The 21,732-nt window shown below is 44.5% G+C and overlaps 1 protein-coding gene across 9 annotated transcripts in view; it reads left to right on the top strand.

Moving 5' to 3' along the window:
* BAHCC1 (BAH domain and coiled-coil containing 1) overlaps positions 1–21,732 on the top strand; it is a 116,353-nt gene that overhangs the window by 39,366 nt on the left and 55,255 nt on the right. The window contains exon 1 of one of the 9 annotated variants that reach the window (XM_083489766.1): positions 7,548–7,584. The exons of the other annotated variants lie outside the window; for them this stretch is intronic. Within the exon in view, the coding sequence (XP_083345892.1) occupies positions 7,563–7,584 (22 nt within the window). The 5' untranslated portion in view covers positions 7,548–7,562. Of the gene's footprint in view, positions 1–7,547; positions 7,585–21,732 lie in introns of those variants that run through there. 9 annotated transcript variants of the gene reach the window in all.

The following is a 21,732-nucleotide window of genomic DNA, read 5'->3' on the forward strand; positions in this document are numbered from 1 at the left end:
GGGTGAAGAGGGGGAACAATTGCAAGCTGCAGTGGGTGTAAAAAACCACACGGATGCAGCAGTTCTGCATTCTAATTTCGGAGGCAGAGCTGAGGAGGATTTGCTGCATATCTGCCTTTATTGCTGACAGTATGCTGCATCACACAAGGCTAATGTTATCCTTAGCAAGGGGTTAGAGGGGGGGGAAAGACCCACCGTTTGACCACTGAAGGGCGCATGTAAGGCTGTTCCTGGAGTCTTGCACTCAGTTTTTGGAATCTACCTTTGAAACTTAAAAGTTGCTTTCTGTGTGTGTGCACACATGCGCACAATGAAGAGAATGATCCAAGGTCTGAAAGAATTCTCTAAGGAGCAAAAGCTTTCAGGTGTGGCAGGCAGTTGATGGGTAATGCGGACAGAGCAAATGTTGACCACCTTAATCTCGGTTTCCAAACCGGGCTTTAGGCTATGGTTGCAGGGGGAGTCCACAGAACCGTGCCTGGTGGCCACAGGTGAGATGCAGCATGGCGACATCACTCCAGCCTAGATAGCTCAGTTGACTAGAGTGTGGTGCTGATAACACCAAGGTTGCAGGTTCTGTCCCCACATGGGACAGCTGCATATTCCTGCATTGCAGAGGCTTGGACCAAATGATCCCGAAAGTCCCTTCCAACTCTACAATTCTGTATATCTGTACATACAAATCAAAGGAGCGATCCAGCTCCTCCACTGGCTGCGTGGCTGAAAACCTCCTCTGGTAGGAGAATGGGGAACATCAGAGCAACAGATCTGAATGTTAAAAGTCGACACAATGGTAGCGAACTATTACTTTTTACCATATGGCGTGACTGGATTCTCCATTAATGTGCCCATGTTGGAGGCTCTTTGAAAACCTGGACCCAAAACAAGAGGGGCTCAGATAACAGACGTTACAGTGGTACCTCGGGTTAAGAACTTAATTTGTTCTGGAGGTCCGTTCTTAACCTGAAACTGTTCTTAACCTGAGACACCACTTTAGCTAATAGGGCCTCCCGCTGCCCCCGCGCAATTTCTGGTCTCATCCTGAGGTAAAGTTCTTAAACCGAGGTACTGTTTCTGGGTTAGTGGAGTCTGTAACCTGAAGCGTCTGTAACCCAAGTTACTGTATTCAGCTGGCATGTGAAAGTGGTCTTGAAATCTCCGACTTTTTGAGCTGCTTTGTCTTTTAGAGGTTTGTATGTGTTTCTTGGCTTTCTGCAGCAAGGAGTTTCCACACTATCTACTCATGAATGTCTGGATCTGTTCTTAGGGCACATTTCACAACAAAAGTTGCTGGAAACTCCAAAACCTTGCAGAGCTCACTGGCCTGAAATTTTGCCTGTTACTCTTTCTAAACTTCACATTTTATATAATTGTAATATCTCTTGGATATTATCTTTTACCTATCATTTTCCTTCATCCTTAAATACATTTTCATGCAGTTAGTTTTACTTCTCAGAAACTTTCGGAGAAACTTCTGGAGCAGTAAAACATCACCCCTCTCCCATACGTGGATTACTGCATATCCCTTACAACAATTTATAATAAGCCTAGTTTCCCTATTCTTGGAACAAGTAGCAAAGCATACATTTAAGGTCTTTTTCTTTTTCTGGTATGATTTGGAAGCCATCTATGTTTGCATCTAATCAGGCCCAGTGGAGATAAAACTGAATGCAAATAATACTTTTTTTGTTTTCTTCCTAATCACATTATAGCTAATATAATTCTATTAGTCTGATCTCTACCACCAGTTGTCCTCTGAAAACGCCGCACCGTAATCTTAATCAACACAAACTCTGGGCATGCAAGCGGGGAAAGGCTTTTTTATCCTGTGGTTTTTTTGTGCAACGTCTCATGATTGCACCAACTGTTAAAAGCCAGTGCTCTATAGGCATGAATTTATCTCTCTGTTTCTGTAAGGATGCCACATAAATGTTGCAAGGGAACCGTATATATCAGGAGAACAGTCTTTTTTTAAAATGAAAGTGGGTTCAGGGGGAGATATTGTCTCAGCCGGTGACAGTGCTAGGGTTTCTTCTACTTCCGTTCCTCCAGGACTAGGTAAGCAGTTTATTTTTTGCTAGAAAAGCAAAGGCACTTCTAGGAAGTGTACCTTATGGATGCATGAACTGCTAGCTCTCCCACCTCAGAATATTCAAAGTATGGTGATTATCCCTGAATGAGATATGGTGGCCCAGTACTTGATGTGCTTGTCTGCGCCACTAAAGATCGAGGAATCCCCCTTTACTGTACAGAACAGTTCTGTTGGCTGTAAATGGATGTGTGTTCCATTCAGAAGGTGACATGGGTCTTGGTTGAAGCTAAGCAGGTCCGGGTCTGACCCAGTACCTGGATGAGTTACTTACCTGGGAAGCGCAGGTGCGCACCTTCATTTCACGATGGAAGGAAGTTTCATAAATGTAATAAATAAGCAAAATAAGTTATACCATAAATTTCTTAACCCATGCCTGTTGGACTGAATACAGCTGAAAATGTTTCTAGCTAATATCCTAGGACAGGGGTGGGCAGACTTTAAGCTTGCTGGATCTACTTTGGTGGATCTCAGTTCTAGTAAAAAACAACAACCAAAGTTAGGTGCAAAATAGCACCTATTTTGTGAATAGGGCGCTTCTGAACACATGCTAAGTCCAAGTCACAAGACAGGAGATTCCGACTTAAAATCTTAAGAACTTCCTGATGGTAAGAGCTGTTCGACAGTGGAACGGACTCCCTGGGAAGGTGGTGAACTCTCCTTCCTTGGAAGTTTTTAAGCAGAGGTTGGATGGCCACCTGTCATGGATGATCTAGTTGAGATTCCTGCATTGCAGTGGGTGGAACCAGGCGACTCTCAGGGTCCCTTCCAACTACAATTCTAAGATTTTAAGTATTTGTGATCCAGTCCAGAACCGAGCTCAAAAGCCCTTGCACACAAAAGTTCAACACCTTGTTTCCCCCCTGAGTGTTCCGTTTCAGCAACCTCTTTTAGAGTGGGCAGGAGAAAGATGCTTTTCAGTTAATGCTTCTTCCTAATTGCATCACAGCTCATAGTAGCAATGCAGCAATAGAGGTACTGCTGATCTGTGCCGCTGGTTTTCCTCTGAAAATACCATTTCACCAGTTGTAAACCTTTCAAAGATCCTTAATATGCCTTCTGCCCACCTCTGTCCCAGAATATGTTTTGCCTTCCTGCTGGACTACAGGAAGAGATGAGAAGTTCTCCACACAGTTTGACATTTCTGCCCACTTCTTGTTGGTCACTTGGAGGACTGAAAATGGAAAATGCCATTTAAAATGCCATTTTAAAACACTTGATGGCAAAATAGCATGCAACAGGCAACTTGACCATGATCAGATATTTTTATTAGCAGGAGCAAGAGATTTAATATTCTATAGAAGATGATGATGATATTGGGCATGAAACCCACTCTTGATATTCTTCCCTCCTGTTGCACATTCTCATGGCCCTTATGAGAATGTGAAACAACAATGTACTCCTAGCCATGTCTACTCAGAAGTAAGTCCAGTTGAATTCATAGGGTCTTACTTCCAGGTAAGCAGGGCTAGGATTGCAGACTAAGTTAGATGATACAGTGGTACCTTGTGTCCTGAACTTAATCCATTCCGGGAGTCTGTTCTACTCTCCAAACAGTTTGAAAACAAGGCGCAGCTTCCAATTGGTTGCAGGAGCTTCCTGCACTGAAACAGAAGCCATGTCGGATGTTCGGCTTCCAAAAAGCGTTTGCAAACCGGAACACTTACTTCCAGGTTTGCAGCATTCGGGAGCCGATTTGTTTGGCAACTAAGCTGTTCAAGAACCAAGGTACCACCGCACTCAGTTTGATTCCGATCAAGTAGGCTGTCCCTCTTGGGCTGGAGACAGAAGATAGTTTTAAAGAGTGTTTCATTTTAATTATTGGGTATATATGTGTATTTCGTTTTTCTCACAGTCATCTCATGCAGAACAGGTTTTTATAACAATACAAAAATGTACATGAAGTGATAGTGCGATGAGACTGTATATACAAGATGGGCTTTGATGCCTCTTTCAAACCACCTTCCGTGGTCTTTAAAAAACAAACAAACCCGGCTGTCCAACTCTTATCTTTAGTGGGTAGCTTGTTGGTATCCAAATCCTGGATATCCTGCTTTCAGTATTTCCCACCCACTACCAGCAGACAGGAGTATAAAGAATGCTTTATAGTTTTGTAGCCAAAGAAGTTCAGGATCTATTTAGGGCTTTCAACCATTGGCATTGATCAGGACATCTATTCTGCATTCTCTCTCTCTCTCTCTCTCTCTCTCTCTCTCTCTCCCCCCCCCCCCCGCCCTCTCTCTCTTGTCAAAAGGCGACAGATTGCAAGTGGCACTTACAACGTAGAGACTAGGTTGTGATTACCCATTGGATAACATTTTAATTGTGCTTCTGGCACTCTGTCAAGCTAATTTGAACTGCATTTCAATATTACAACATTTATTTAGGCCCATAACAATATGGATTAATCTTAAATTATAATACAGGGAGAATTCCGCATTTATTTCCTATTTGCCAAATATTTAAAAAGGGAGCCCTGACAGGAAACAGAAACGTGCAAGCACCCGAGAAAAAACAGCAACCACAACCCTTTGTAACCACTGGGTGAAGGCACAGAGGAGAAAAACTTGCATTTATTAAGATATGTGGACAGAACTTAAGAAAGTAACTTAAAAGTAAGCTTTCATAATGGCGCATCTCTTTCTTGATCGGCCTTTTGTGATTTGCATTGGCCAAGTTGCACAGTTTCAGTTTTCAGTGAAATTAATAGCTGGTGCACACTGATTTTTTATTTTTGTCTAAACAAGCAGTTTGGAACGTGTTCGTAAGCACACAAAAGTCCGGTTTGCAGGTCCCGTTAAACCAGAGATGATGAACCTGAAGTCCTCCAGATGCTGTTCTGTCAGCCACTGGTTTGCCACCCCTGTGTTAAACCATCGCTAAAAACAACAACCTATGTTCCTACTTTAGGGAAGGGTCATATCTCTGTGGTAAGAGCATCTGCCTTGCAAACATAAAGTCCCAGGTTTAGTCCCCAGCATCTCCAGGTAGAGTTGGAAGAGACTTTTGCCTGAAATCCTGGAGAACCGTTGCTGATCAGTATAGACCAGAGTCTCCCAAACTTGGATCTTCCACTGGTTTTGGACTACAGCTCCCACCATCCCTAGCTAGCAAGACCAGTGGTCAGGGATGATGGGAACTGTTGTCCCCCCAAAAAGCTGGAGACCCAAGTTTGGGGAAAACTGGTGTAGACAACATTGAGCTAGATGGACTACCAGTCTGACTCAGTATAAGGGAGCTTCCTATGTTCTTAATATGAATAAGCAACATGCTGGTACGTGCAGCTCAAAAGTTCTTGTTCTGTTCATCCTCTGATGCTGCTACAGCACTAGGAACAAACTAGAACCTGGCTTGATGAGATGTCATAACCCAGGTTTGTGGTTTGTTTCTCTCCAGAGAAATTGTGAATGGTAACCATGGTTTGTTTTTTACTTACTGCTCATGGTTTGATTGTGGGAAATAAGCCAATTCCATGGGTTTCTATATTATAACAAGCCAGACTCTTGACTCATGTGGAGTGAGACCTTTTCAGCAATGTGCACCAGCACACTAGGTGTTCACATAAAACCATAGATTTTTTTTTTTAAAGAAGCCTATGGTTTACTGTCACATGCAAAACATGCTATACATGTGGAAACCTAAGGTATCAGGTGATATTGAATACAGGTCTGCCTGCGGCAATTCCTGTGATTGTGACAGCTGTAAAACGTGTTGTCAGAATTGAATTATTGGTGTGGACCAATAGCCATGATCACCTCTGTTACAGATTACATTGTTTCAGCCTCCCAAATATGGTAAGTCTTGTAGACAGAAAATATAGCGTGTGTGAACAGGTTCTGAAAAATGTATTTTCGCCTGTGCAATGGAATCTCTTAGATAAACTTTGCTAGTTTTCTGTCTTCTCCTCAAACAAAATATGCCATTTACCCAAAAGCATTGCAGATAATCTCAAAATATCCTGAATTTATTTTGGATTAAGCCAAGGCCACTTGTTCACTTATTTTGTTTTATTAATACTTTATTGAAACACCTTTTCTGCCAGCAGACCCCTGATGAACTTGCCACGTAGCCATGTTGGACTTTAGGAATGTTCCATATGTATATTATCTTTTTGATGGTGCCCTGTGTTGAATACTTCAGAGAACAAGGTGTGAAAGAATCATATACCGTATTTTTCCGTGTATAAGACTAGGTTTCCCCCCTAAAAAATAATGTCAAACATTAGGGGGCGTCTTATACATGGGGGCATCTTATAGATGGAAAAATACGGTACATTAAATCAATTATTTTAGTTTGCTGTCATTCTTCAACTGCCGGAGATGAACAGCACAGTTCTATTGTATATCGCAAGTCCAGCTAAGTTCAGTGGGGTTTAGACCCAGGTTAGTAGATATAGGATTTGCAGTTTTACTGATGCTTGGTGCAAAACGGTTTATTCTTCTCCCCTTACCATTTTTTAAAGGAATCCACATGCTGTTTGTTGTCAAAGCAATCAGTATCTTAAGCCAACATAATATCTAAAGCACTTTTGTTAATGTTTATTAACTTCAGGTATTTTATATGCCTCCTTTCCCCAGCTCCAGGCAGTTTATGTAATGGTGCAGCAACAAAAAAAGTAAATAAAAATTGCCAGCACTTTTGTATAATTAAAGCCTACTTCTGTCGCTTGCTAATTTGTCTGCTGAGGGAGAGTCTGGCCTTCATAATATTGCTTTGGTGCTGCAGAATATGCCTTTCTAGGAGTCCATGCCTTGATGTCTTAATGAAAGGCTTTGCCGTTCTCTCTGTGCCAAAGTTTGGGAACTTACAGGCAGCAGATGACAAGAGTCTTCCCTGGTATTACTCACTGGCTTATCCCTCATGGGCCTAAAAAGAAAAGAAAAAAAAGGCACCCCATTGTTTTCCCTGGTTCCAGCAACGCTGAGAGGGAACATGGGAGTTTTTGAGAACTGCAGCAATGAGAGGGGATGTTCTGAATGTCTGACAAGTACCTTGCATATTGTAAGGGAAATATTGCAAGCTGGTGTTCCCTTCTACCCCACATGTACCCACCCCTTGGGTTCCAAAAGAGGCAAAAATGGCGCCAGAAGAGATCTGAACTGCCGGGAGCGTAAATGGCATTTTCTCCCCACTTCGCCTCCCAATTCTTCTCTGGGAGTTTATTTTAGGAAGAGAGGCATTGTTTGAGGGCACAGCACTCCTCGTTGGCCGGCAGCCAGGCAGACCCCAAGTAATTATAGCGAAAATCCAAACAATTCTCAGGGGCTCGGAATCTTTAAATCTATACGGAGAGCACCAGGCCTGTTAAAGAAGAGGGTTTACAAGCAATCCCCTCCTGAAGTGGATGCAGCCATCTTGGGAGACATGGCTGACAGGAACCGTCCTCTGAGGAGGCTGTCGCGCATGCATGTAGTCGCCTTGTTTTAACAAGTTCTGGCGTTATCAGCCGAAGGAACCAGAAACTGATTGGGAGATGAGGGGACGAGAGCCAAGAGGTAACCGTGTGCCTTGCCAATGGGTCACTAGGATGGGTTCTGACCCCAGCTTGCTTTGACTTGTAGCGGGGTCTTGTTTGTTGAAGCAGCTGGTGAGCCTCTCTGAAGGGGCTGTGTGTGTGTTTGTGTGTTGGGGACAAGGGCCTCTTCTCTAAAGACATCCCTGGTGGTTTCACTAAATTGGTCCCTGCACTTCAAGGGAAGTTGCTAGGTTAAGTGGCCCACCAGAACCCCCTCCCTCCTTCTGCTGTGTCATGGGTAAGGATGCCTGTGTACTGTCACTGCCTGCATGTGGCCAGCGTACCTGTGTGTGACAAGCAGCCTAACTCGGGGCCTTTGCTCTGTTGTTTACTGCAAGAGCTAACAAGTATTTTCAAGTTTCCTGGCCGAGAAACTTACTGAGCTCCTCTCCAGAGGTTGAGAGCAGATCCCAGGCCACTTCAGGGCCTAAGCTGGAGCAGGTTTCATCCTTCAAACAAGTGTCAGAGCTCGGAGGAATATGCAAAGAATTAATCGAATGCTCTGAGCATGTTCAGAGTGGTTTTCCCCACACACACTTCGGAGGATTAGAGACAAGGGTTTCCAAGGTATATGTCTTCCAGACAGGCTTGAGCACCAGCGCTTTTTAGTATAAGAATGGTAAGCAAGGGTGTCAGGTGTCCCTACTTGCAGTGCCCTTTGCCCACCAAACTTGAATCTGTTACACACACAGGCTCCATTTGTGTACCCCCGCTGCCCTCCACAGGTTTGTATTTGGATGGTGTTAACAGTTTCCTCCAGTCTGCCCTTCCCTTCCACTTTCCAGGGTTTCCTCCCTCCCAGAGGTTCCTGTTCCATGGAAACCCTGTTCTACAAGGAAGGAGATGGGCACCCAGGAAATTGGAGAGGGGTGCAAACAGAGGAAGCAAACTATAGGCTGTGGGGAGGCAAAGGAGATATTCATTGACACTGGAAAGCAGATGTTTTATGAATCATCAAGAGGAAGACTTGTTCGTCTGCCCCTCAGCATGTCAGCCCTTGGGAGAGCTCCTTGCCATGGAACTGAGGCTTAGGCTGCAATTTCTAACAGGACCCCAAAATTGACCGGGCACATATTTTCAAAGCTGAAAGAGTTAAAAGTGCTTTAAAAAAAAGGTACTGCATTTCCAAGGGGTGCACATTTTCCTGGGCTCCTCTTACATTATGGGATTTTGCCACACACCCCACCCTAATTTATCATATATTGTTAGCCGCTTTGAGTATCTCCATTGGAGTGGGAAAGAAAGTGGGATAGAAATGTTTCGTTTTAAATAAACTGGTTGTCTCACAATGGGGCGACTGCCAAGCTTTCTCTGATGCGTGGAGCGTTGCCAGAGTCGGAAGTGGGGCAGTGGCCTAGCAGGACTGAAAAGATCTGCTGATCTCATACGGCATTTCTTCTTTGGTGACATAACTAACAAGATAATAATTAAAGACAGTTGCTTTAAGATGCCTCCAGATAATCACCATCAAGATCTAAAAATCCGTGCCCTAAGCTCACTTCATAAGATCAGAAATAATACATTTCTTTCCGGTATATAGGGAAATCACCAAGTCGTACCATGGCTGCAAACGCGCATGCAGAAACACAAATGCACACTGCTGTATCCAAGGTTGGACTACCTCAGGGTACCTAGAAATATGATCTTAAGCCATGTCCAGGGCTAATTCTGGGAAGTCCCAAATAAACATTTTAAGATTAGCACTCTTTTCCTGGCCGTCATTGTTTCAGCAGGGACCATAGCCCGTTGGCAGAGCACACGATGCAGACGTTCCCAGGTTCAATTCTTGGCACCTCTGGTTAAAAGAATCAGGTAGGAGGTGATGGAGAAGACTACTGTTTGAGACACTGGGTAGCTGATGCTATAGTCAGAGGAGACAATATTAGGCTAGATCAGGGGTCAGCAAACGTTTTCAGCAGGGGGCCGGTCCACTGTCCCTTAGACCTTGTGGGGGGCCAGACTATATGTATTTTTTTGGGGGGATAAACGAATTCCTATGCCCCACAAATAACCTAGAGATGCATTTTAAATAAAAGCACACATTCTACCCATGTAAAAACACCAGGCAGACCCCACAAATAACCCAGAGATGCATTTTAAATAAAAGGACACATTCTACTCATGTAAGAACATACTGATTCCTGCACCATCTGCGGGCCGGATTGAGAAGGCGATTGGGCTGCATCTGGCCCCCGAGCCTTAGTTTGCCTACCCGTGGGCTAGATAATGGACTAAATAGACTGACAGCTTCCTATGTTTCTGACTGTAGGTCCTTGCATCCCAGATTCCCTTTCTGTGGCTTCTAATATTCAGCATCATGCAACTCTTTGAACTGCCATGTGGGGGTCACTAGAGAGTTCCAATGAGGGATTGCAACACCATGACAGAAGTTGAGTTTATGTTCTTACCCTAACCCTACCCCCCCCCCCTTTTATAAGGTGTTCACACAGGTTGTGATCGGGCACATGCTTTGCAGTCCAATACGGGGCGCAGGTGGCTTGCTGAGGCGAAACTGAGAAACCATCCACTCTTGCCTTTTGACACAGCTCCAGGAAGTTCTCCAGTTACCTTCCGAACAGGTTTGGGACTTGGAGGGTGCTTTCAGGATGAACTTGGAAGGGTTACTTTCTTCTCCATCCTGTTTCTTCAGGAGTGCACTCTAGCAGTCCCTGTGAACTTCCCTGCTTCCCAGACAGCGGTGTTTATGCAGCTGTGCCAACTGCTCTGTTACGTAGTGCTTAGAGCCAGGCAGGGACCATAACACGGCATCTTTTTTTCCTTTTCTTTTTTGGGGTCCAAATTCTACAGATTTGACCTCGTTTAGTTAGGGGCTTGCTTTTCTCCAGAGCTCTTTACAATAAGATTTAACTAGAGTAACCTCCATGAACCTAAAACACAGAGATCTGTTGGCGGAGGGGGGAGAAAATACTTTGAATTGTAGATTACCTAGGAAAACAGCCCAGGAGATCTGACCTCACCCTCCCCACTCCCCTTTTTAACTTGCCTCAATTCCACTTCCTCCTCAGAGGTTGAGACTCTTATTGGGCCTTCTGCCATCTCTCCTTATATTCTTTATTTGTCGTGATCTGAGGGGCGGGTGTCTATTAATTCTCACTTTTCACGAGCATGAGTTTTGTTGAAAATAGACTATTAAAACGTCTCGATTCTTCAAAGTCTTTATAAAGTTTTTAGGTGTGCATCCTTAAGACTTTTACAAGGCTATGCCTGAAAATATTGAGTGAATGTGACTCACTTGTTTGTAAAAGGAGCATTTTTAAAAATAAATTATTTTTATTTCTAAGTTTCAGAAGTTTACACATTGGTACATGCTTTTCCATTTCACATTTGACTTCCCCACCGCCCCATATTTTCTAACATTGCATCATATCATGTTTGTTAAATGCGTGTATTGCACAGGTACACTCGTGCAAGTTGCCTGCTCTAAACATCCCATAAGATGCACATCACGTCGTATCTTGCGATGGGCTTTCATGAGAAGCTGCTAAGGGAGTCTATCTGGGCTGAAGAGCAGAATATAAATAGAAGTAATCAGGGAGCTGTGGTTGACTGTCGCTCCCTGTTCAAATACATATTGGGTGACAAACCTGGGTTTGCTTCTCATGTGTCAAATGCGTGAAACAGTCTTGAATCACGGTGGCCTGTATAAAGGTACCAAGATTTTCCTGTGTAAAGAGACCTTTTTGCCAGGTTGGATGGGGTTGAAAAAAGGTCTCTGTAAGAAATTCCACCTCCTTCTCCCTCTCTCCCTCACTTCTTTGATCCTCCTCTGTCTCTAGCTTGTCACCCCTCATTTACCACAAAACATTCACCACATTTTCCATGTTGGTTGCAATTTATTTTTCAGTCACCAGCTGCTTTCCCAATCTCATTCTCTCTTGCACACAACCATGTTCTCTCCTCGCTCCTCCCATGCCACCCCCCTGCTGCTCCCAACTTTAAAAAAAAATATTATTATTGTTATTATTGCAATCATCGTCGCCATTATTATTTTGCTATAAATTAGGAAGCGTAATCAATATTTGGAGAAGCCCAGTGAGATTTGTTCTGTTTGCATAAGCTGATGGAGTGGATGTTTCTCTGATATTTCAGTGTGTCAAAGGGCTTTATGGGGCAAATTGATTGATGAGCAAGACAGGCTAAGATTACACCGGGTGATGGCAGCACTTATAGGGGAAGACTTTTGGAGCCCAGCAATGGCGAGTGGGGGGGGGGGGCGTGGAGGAGTTCTTAGCCTGTCTTGCAAAGCTACTTGGGTGCTAATTTGCAACCGTTGGCTTCTCCATTCCTTATTACGGCACCTGCTAAACTGTTTACAAAGGGAGCTGCCAGATTGCTGGTTTCGCCACAGGCCTTTTCACACTTTTAGGGCCAAAACTTTAGAGATTGTTTCAATAAAATATAACGTTATCGTGGAAATGAGCCGCTTTCTCTTACGCTGTTGTTCCTCTACCCCCACCCTCAGATGAACAGCCGTTAATTGTGTGTGTGTGTGCTCGCTTATGTGCAATTTAGAATGTAATCTTCCCACCGTTTTATTTGCAGCAATATATCTCTGGATTAGATCACTAGTCTTAACAGTAAATTGAGCTACTTGCACCTTCATTTAGTTGTTCTTCTTCTTCCTTCTCCTCTTCCTCCTCCTTCTCCTCCCCCCCCCCCTGACACACATACACACACAGGACTTATGTGATGTGGGCGTGGGGGGGGGGGCAGACTTGTGAGCATCTATAATAGAAATAGAAACCTGGCTCGCATCTTCATGAGTCAGCACAATATAGCATTAGGTTTTGACTTGGGGAAAGTTGCATTCAAATGTGTATACAAACCTTAAAAACACACATACACACACATCTTGAGGATAGCACACTGCTCTGAGTGAAGTGAAACCAGTTGCATCCCTAAATCTAAGCAAGATTTAGCCAACTCTGAGCCCTCCCAGCCAGCGTTGTTGGCCTCCTAACTCCCATTAGCCCTAGCAGCTTGACCAATGGGAGACGGTATAATAAAGGAGGATGGAGAATTTGATGGGGTCTTCCTCCTCGTACAGAATCTAAATACCTGTTTCCCAACCAGTTGGATGAACTTCTGTGCTGTCTTGAGTTGGCTCTGTTCACCTGGCACAGAATTTATATAGTGCAGAGTGCACTATGACTGATTGCACATTCCCTCATTTTATTTTTTTGAAAACGGCTTTGATTATGCACTTTCCTTGCAAAGCTGCATGCGGTTGCATCAGAGAGAGAGACGACTCAAGAGGCTGCAGTGTCGCAGTTCATTTCTTTGCCCGGACCACTAAAATTAGGGTGAGATGTGCGGGGGGGGGGGGGATAACCACTGTGACCTTGCACAGCTCCCATTCACTTCAGTGGGGGGGGGGTGCAGGAGAACTTTTCCCATGGATTTTATCCCAGTTTATTATCAAGCAGCTTCATTACACCTTTTTTATTCCTCAAAATGCTCTGCAATTCCTTTCTCACTCTGACTACTTAATGTGCTGCGATTGTAACAGGTACATGTTATAGCCTTACACTGTGTACCTGCTAAAGCCACAATATTTGGAGCACATGAATGTTTTCCCCCTTTTTTTAATTAATTAAAAAAAACCCATGCATGCCACAAAACAGGAGCTAGAGCCTCTGAGGATGCTTGGGCAATGTATGCCAAGTTTGAGAAAGACGTTCTACATTTCAGACATTTCCATTTTAGCAGAAGTTCTTTCCTGTTGAAACGGCCCCTAACTGTAAAGTAACCAAGCAAGACAGCGACTTGCCCAAGACTGCGCAAAATTGCTAGAATTTGAACCAGGATCTCTCCTAGCCACCGTGCTGGCCCTCTGTAAAAATGACCCAAATTCCTGCAAACTCAGTTGAATTTTTAGCAAGTTGGCTTTGCCTTCTTCCACCATCGCCAGATAAAATGGTTATGTTACGTTATCTGCTGTAGCTCAGCTCGTTCTAAGCGAAGCCAAGAGACGTCAGGCGTTGGAATTGCAGAAGTTTTGAAAGAACGCCTGTGTTGCATGCATCAAACCTTTACCCAAATAGCAACCTCCCATGTGAGCCAGCTAAGCATCTTGCTGCTGGCTTAAGACTTGCATCCATGATGAAATGCTATGAAAAGCTGAAAGAGCCCTGCGTGCAGTTGCTGTCCTGCCCCAGCCTCCTGTATGAGCTTGCACAATGTTCTCTCCCCATCCCAAGTTTGCCACCTCTTCCCCACTCTTTGTTGCCCATCCATTCCCCACCCCACAACAGAATTACTCATCCAGGGAACATTGTGTTTGGGAGGGAGGAACCTGCTCTAGGGATTGCTGCACTGGCCTGGAGTCGAGTCTTTCCTGGCTGCCTGGATGTCCACAGAGATGCAGGAGAAGCCATAGCAGCAGTTGGAGTGGAGGCTTCCATACACTGAGGTTCCTGCTAGCGTCTGTTTTTGGTTCCAGTCTTTACAGTACGCTGTGAGCGAGGACAGATGGTTAGACGTCATACCTATTGCTTAATGAAATGGGAAGTTGCTGGTGAGATGGGGCAGTGGAAGAGCTTGCATTCTCGTGTAGCCTGGGGGAGGCAGATCTTTGGTGCATCTGGGACTCCAAAGACGAGGTAGAGAGGGGTATAGGACCTGGTTTACCTCGATAGCCTTTGAAAGAGGCTGCTTCATTGTTTGGCTTGCCAACCTTTGTTGGCAACCTGGGCTTGCCAACCTGGCAGAGCTGCTGTCAGCACCTGAGTAATAGGCAGAAATCCAGGAGCAGGGTTTTTCCTTTTCTTCCACCCAATGCTGTGCTTCCCTGCAGGGAAAAGGTCCAGGTGCTGGATTTTCAGCCTCTCGTGTGTCTAGTAGAGGCACAATAACTCCCACCTTAGCCCCATCCTCCCAAAAGCTGGCAACACTGTTTGGTCTCCTGCTGCTTGAGGATTTTTTGGTGCTCATCAAAGCACATTGATTTCCTCACTGGGGAAAATGTGTGGGCATCCGGATAGAGAGAGCCAGCGCCCCAAACCTCATGCCCCACGATTCTCCGTAATTGCAGGCTTCCACATCCGACCGACTCAGGAATAGAACGGAGTGCTCTTCTTGCCCAGGACTGAAATAAGAGAATAGTATTTGCTTTGGGGCACATGCCATCTAAGCAATTGATCCTCAACCTGCAAAGATGCGTAGCAGGTGACTTTCCACAGCACCATTTCATCTCTGTGACACCTGCTAAATTCCTAATTGCTAGCTGTTTAAAAGCACAGGATCCCTGCTGGAGAAAATGGTGGCAACCATAACTCCTGTCTTTGCAGAAGTGGTGCTGACTCCTACAGGGAAGGATTCCAGACCAGTGTGCATTTATTCTGAGTACCTGTGAGCTCTATTGTGCTAATGTGGACCCTTATATTTGACATCCTAAGAAACTTGCAGTGGAATCCTATGTATGAGCACCTGAGAACAAGGTTCTCTGTATTCAGTGTGTTCTGTGTGACTTACAAATTGCAATCACACCTATATTTTCTTAAAACCAACTCTGCAAGTCTTGTAATTGCTGAGGATTGCTAGTGGGTCATGTCTGGTGTAAATTGCAGAAACCAAAGGAACTGCTTGACTTGGATTTCAGCAAGCAAGTGATAAGGCTTTAACGCTTCGACACAGCACTCTGTCCCTTTTCCAGAAAGTTACTGTTCATAATTTTCCTGATCCTGCTGATCACCTGTTTCCAGTCCCCTCCACCACCTTTCTTCTTTTTCTCACCCTGGTTTTTGTTGCAACACAAATTACCAGGTTCTTTGAAAAGGTGAACCTTGGAAGCAGAAACAGCCATCCAATTAAGTTAGCATATTCAGATTGACTCCTCGGATTGCGGAATTTGTCTGTCCTTAATGTAGAACTTTGAATGAAGCCCAAATGCTATCTAAAAGGACCAGGGGACATCAAAGGGGAGAAGAGAGAAAGCCATGGTATTTTAAGGGGGGGCAGACCACAATGCTTACACACACACACACACACACACACACACACACACCAGTTCTGCTCTGTTTTAAAAGACTGGAAACCCCTGATGTTACAGAAGGAGCTGCTGGGTCTGGCTCAGCATGCCGCACTTTTGAGCTTAAGGCAGACTTTGCATCCCTTGATGTGGTCAGGAGGAATTTTGAAATGTACACATCGCAGTTCCACACCAACCTGTGGACAGTCTGAAAAGACCCAGTGAGAGCTTATATCCAATTACAGTTAATAACCTGTAATTCAGGCCAGTTTGAGGCTATTTTTCTCCTATGTTTGCCACTGCCGGCTATTAAGGCTGGGCGTTGATTATGGGCCTCATTCAGACGCCCTCTCTGATGAGATGTGCAGGCTGGGGAGGTGGGGACCAGGCGTTTCAGAGCAGAGAAAAGCCCCAAGCGGGAGAAGGAACGCAGATACAGTTGGGCAGTGCATGTGTTTATATTGTAGTCAGGTGCCGTCTCGCTCCGTCATGTGTACACACAGAGGTTCTAGTGGGAACTGTCTGAATTGGGAGGGCAGGACGGTACTCAGGGAATCTTTATGGTTGGTTGGCTTTGGAAGAGAGGCGACTTTTCACATGCCCTTGAACGCAGAGGGCTGGCTGCGTTATCTAGAACCGGGCACAGCGCAGCTGGCTGTGCATCTGTCACACAGAGCCTGGGCATCCTGGCAACGAGCTATGCATAATGTAATTTATTTTTTTTAAGATGGGTTGCTAACAAGAAGGCCAGAGCTGTGGCTCTATGCTCTCACTGCTGTACATGGCTGCTTGGGACAGGAGCTCCCAAATACTTTGCTGTACAGCAGAAAGTCAACCAATCTATTTTTATCTTTCTTTGGGATCTGCCTATTAGTTCCAGCTGGTAGCCTGGAAGTGATCCACCTTGTGCCCTATTGTCACTAGCACTGACAAGTGTGTTACTAGTCTGAACCTGGCAGCTTTCCACAAAGCCATTAGCAATCTACCTCTGGGCCATTTTGGGGTTTTTTTTTGTCTCAATATGTAGAATTCAGAGATGAGGGTTCAGATGTCTCAGCATTACCACTTACTTGATCATGTGGGCAGTTTAACTGTCTTTCTTTGGCACCTGCTATGACTCTTCCAATGTTTCATTATTATTATTTTAAACAGAGTTTTGTTGTTATTTAGGTGAGCGTTTTGCTTTTTGGGGTTTTTTTGGTCTGTATTCTATTTGTTTGGGGGTATGTATGTATTAAGTGTCCTGCCTATTTCAAGGGAGTTATGAGCATTTTCAGATCTTCTTCTGTGAAATGGGTATTTTTCATGGTCCCTGCAACCGTTTCTTGATTTCCAAAAGTGCTCCTAGGCCCTAAAAGTTTGGGAACTCCCTACTGTAAGGACTTACCAAAGGAGCAGTTAGGTTGTGTGTTATTGTAATTTAATACTCTGGCCCCAGCAAACTGGAGTAACCACTCCAAACTGTTAAAAGTCAAGACATCAGGTCCTTAAAATTACAAGTGACTAAAAACTGTCAGATTTTTAAAAGGTGACTATTACTTATTTCCCTTTTTTATTTGAATTTTAATCATTTGGGGCACATGCAGCAGTTCTCATTTTTAGACAGTTATATGTAAGAGTTAAAATATTCTTTTTTTTAAAAAAGTGGAAGTTTAAGTTCTCAGATTTCCTCAGTGAGTTCTCCTCATCTCAAGAAAACTGCCTTATGGGTAAGACTAACAACCAGACAAAATTTTACTAGCTGAACTCCCATGTTCTTATCAGATGTATACATAATGGCTTAGACTTTTTCTATGATTCAGGCAATATTTTTTTTCATGTGTGTGTGTTTCTTATAGCTTCGCATAATGTCTATACAGATTCCACATATGCTCAGCGACGCTGACTCCTTCAGGTTGTTTTAAAGCGTACACCCCCCACCCACCCCTGAAGCTGGTTGCATTCACAAAGAAAAATGAAATATATTTTAAATAAGCTCAGAGCCACTCAACCCAAAGGGCCATAATTTTTGAAAACAAAAGCCAACAACCGTACGTACAGACCACGTGATATTACTGTGTGGAAAATGGTATTTGGGCTGTGCAGCACATTGGATATTGTGCTGGCTTCTGGGTTTGTGTGGTGGTGCTGGTAGTTGTTGTTTTCACACTTTCCCCCAGATCCTTCTTGATTCAAGGATGGGCGCAAACCCAGGCCTTTCCCATTCCCAGAATTTTTGCAAATCCAAAGAATTGAGCAACGGAAGCCCTGGAGCCAAGTTTTTGCCTCCCTCGCCCTCACTGGCACAAACCCTTAACAGCTAGTCCCTGACTCATGCATGTTGTGGTTTGCCTTCGCGGCCAAGGAGCTTGTTTCTTGAAACAAGCTCCTGATTGGGCTGAGCATAGGAATGGGCCTAGCAGTCCCCGGGCTGCCTTGCCTCTGCTACTGACTCATTAAAGTTCCCTTGGGCAAGGTCCCCTCCCTTTGCTTCTCCAAAGAGATGAAGAGGAAATGAATTTCTACCTGCAAAAAGCTGAGAAACTCCACACGGAATGCACTTACTGCAGTTGCAGACCCTCCAAGGGTCCCTATTTTCCAGGGGTAGTCCCAGATTCACGGAAGCCATCCCAGTTTCTAATTTGATCCCGGAATTTGATCCCGCTTCTCCTTAGGATGTCCCCATTTTCATCGGAGAAATGTTGGAGGGTATGGAGCTATTCGACCCCCCCCAAAGCCATCAGAAGGCAGCCCTGTATAGGGAAGTTTTTAAATGTTTAATGTTTGATTATGTTTTCATATCTGTCGGAAGCTGCCCAGAATGGCTGGGGCAACCCAGTCAGATGGGCAGCGTATAAATAGCAGAATTATTATTATTAAATAGGATGTCCCTGTTTTCATTGGAGAAATGTCGGGAGAGTATGCAGTTGGTGGTTTGGTAGCCAGTGGGGGTGGGTCAGTTTCCCATCAGCCACATTGTTGGGTTTTTTATTTTTTAAAAAAAGGTTAGCAAGGTTATGTCTTCCTGCTTCACAGTGCCTTACACATATTGAGGGCAGTGCATTGAGAACCCTTGAATGCACCAAAGGCGAATTTATGATACTTATCTGGTTGTGCATGACATGCCCTCTCTGCGTTTCTTGGATGGCGCTTCTTCAGTGCTCAGCACTACATTTCTGTTGTTTCGCACCATGCATTTGAATGCAGCCTCCCTCTCCGCCTTACATTCTGCACGCTGGTGTGATTATGGTTGACTGTGCTGGCTTTGCATTCATGGGCATGCTTTTGGGTAGGTAGCGTTTGTTTGCTGTGAAGATTACACAGCAGGAAATATGTGTGTTTGCATCACTTCTTCGAGACAGGAAATGTGCACTGAATAATTTGAGCTGGGTTATATAAAGGCTTGGCCCCATAATCAAATTTCCATGTCGGGGCTTAGAATTAAATTGTGAGATAATTGTTTAACTAAACATGTGCAGAGTGCCTGTGATATATAAAGAAAATTAGCATGTGTCTGGGGTTCATGGAAAATATTTGCATCGCTCAGAGCGTATAACTTCCGGTCAGAATTGAAGCTAAGCACCTCCTCTCTGGGAAGTACTACATTTGTGTAGGTATGAGGAGAGGTTGGTATTAGCGTTCTTCCTCTGAGTTTGGATCTACTAGGCATGAATCTGCTTCTCGAAGTTCTGTGTGACTTCTTTTTTTAAAGTTGGAATGTCTCTGGCTTCAGCTCTTGGTGTGCGCTAAGATGGCGGCTGTTCCGTTTGCGATGGAGCCCAGAGCTGGAGGTTATTTTCAAGGCAGTCCTAGCTGCTGAACCTTTTCCCAGCAGAGCTGGTTTGGGCCAGGCCTCTCCCACAGAACTTGGCCTCCTTTTCCAGCCACTGAAACCTGACTGGGAGCTGCACAGATGTTTGTCTGAGTATTTCCCGCACAGCCCCCAGAGGCTGGGGCTGGGTGAGGCCCTCCCCAGCGCAGCTCTTCTGGGGAAGTCAAGCTTGAGCCCAGTGACCTGTGTCCTGGGCTCAGCTACAACTTTCCAACCACCAGAATAGCCTGTTCCCTTTTCTGTAATGGCTCCTGAACCTGAAACAGGAGTGGGAAAACCCCCGCTCAGCTGCTTGAGTTCACTCACTTGAGTTAATCATGAAACAACACACAAGGTAGCTTAGTTGGTTAGAGCGTGGTGCTGATAATGGCAAGGTTGCAGGGTCAATCCCTGAATGGGACAGCTGCATATTCCTGCGTTGAAGGGGGTTGGACTACATGAGCCACGGGGTCCCTTCCAACTATGATTCTATGGGAAAAAAGAGTTGGGCTTCCTCACTTCTGGCCATATTGTCCTTGTTTCCACTCCTCAGATTTGTTCTGTTCAGACACCTCTCTCACACACACCTGAAACCCTTTTTGCTTCTGCCTCACTTGTAGGCTTCCCCCATATCGCCATTTCATGCCCAAGTCAGGGCCTGTCTGCTTTGTATAACCTCATATAGTTCTGTCACGTCTCTCAGGATCAATCTGTAGTTTCAGTGCCTGTTGTATTTCAGCCCGGCTGAAGTGGTTATTGAAATCTAGCTGGACAATTATAGTTCTTAGCATTTATATAGCGCTTTTGACTGTGGAAGGCTCTCGGGAACCTGCCATTTTTCATCTGTGTGTTTCGGTCTTCATTGCATTCTGAGCCTGCAACTTTGGCAAAGGAAGTACATAGGGGCACCATTTCCCCCTCAAGTTAAATATATCAACCAACTATCCCTCCCTCCCTCCTGGTGTTTGATTAGGTGAGAGACATATGAGTTGCGTTTGATTTGTGTATCTATAACCATAGATATATATCTAGCTGCATGTGCACGAATGCATTTGCAGCACAAAAATGTAGTTTTTTCTCGATCTGGAATCCATTATGCAGCCATCTCCAACATGTTGCTTCCAAACGAGATTGATTCCAGATCCTGCCATCCACAAAGGTGGGTGTGGTTACTTGATACAATTTTGAAAACCCTCCCCTTGATTAGGTTAGCTATTCTTTTCCCTCCCTGCATGTGCCCCAGGTGAATGAAGAAGGAAGAGGTGATTGCAATCTTTAGTATACACTCACCAAACAGCATCACTGGCTACATCCATTTTCATCTGTTTTCAAATGGACACAATGCAGGGAAATGCAGAATCAATGTGCAATGAGCTATTATTTTCAGAATGAAAGCAGTTTCTCAAATAGCGCTTTTCAGGGGCAAAAAAATATGCAATAGATCTTGATTGTGTGTAGACTGTAAAAACAAAACAAAAACCAGGTATTCGCTTTCCATTGATTCAAGTATAAAGTATTGTGCGTATGTATCCTATGTATTTGTGTGTGCATATAAGTATATGTTGTGTACTGTGAAGTATATCTTTATGGATGAACTGCTGCTTTGTCTGAAATAATCAATCACATTTATCCACGGGGGGCATAAATGCTCAGTTTTTAATGTCGTCTTCTGCTAAAATGGTTGTTCTGTAACTCAAAAGCTGGGACCAGTGAAAGATCTACATTATCTACCATTTTCTACCATTTCTACATTATCTACCATTTTCATTTGGCAGTACCTTTGCCAAGTGTTGTTAAAAGGAAAGTGAACAAGGAGTTGTCAGCTCAAACTATGAGAGTGTGAGCCCAACTCTCTTGGGGCGGGAGGGGTAGGAGTCTGTTGCTGGTTCAATTATTCTAGGTTCTAGAATAAATTCCAGCAAACCTTCCCCCCCCCCCGCCCCTCGAACTCACAAACTTATTGAGTGTGTGAGCCACAGATGTCTGAGATTCTAGCATGGCTAGGCTGGGGCGGTGGCGGGTAGGTGGGTGGGGAGAGAGATGTCCCACCACTGCTTTTAAACTCTAAAATTGCTTTACAATTCAGAACAATGAGGAAGCTGCACATCGAATCAAGGAGACCCACAGAAAACAGGAGATGTGGGCTGGCTGAGTCACAGAAGGCTTGTCAGGTAGAGAAATGAGAGGCTAAGACGGATGGGTTTGGAGCTGTGCATTGCCGTGCAGCAACAGGGCAGGGATGAATGGGTGCTGTTTGCCTCAACAATGGCAATCAAGGCAGCTGCCTTTGTAAGCCAGGGCAGCTCTACGGAGAATGTGTGTGTCATGCGCTGTTTGAATTGATGCTT

The sequence above is a fragment of the Podarcis liolepis genome, assembly GCF_965112155.1.
Source record: "Podarcis liolepis genome assembly, chromosome: 2".
NCBI lineage: Eukaryota > Metazoa > Chordata > Lepidosauria > Squamata > Lacertidae > Podarcis > Podarcis liolepis.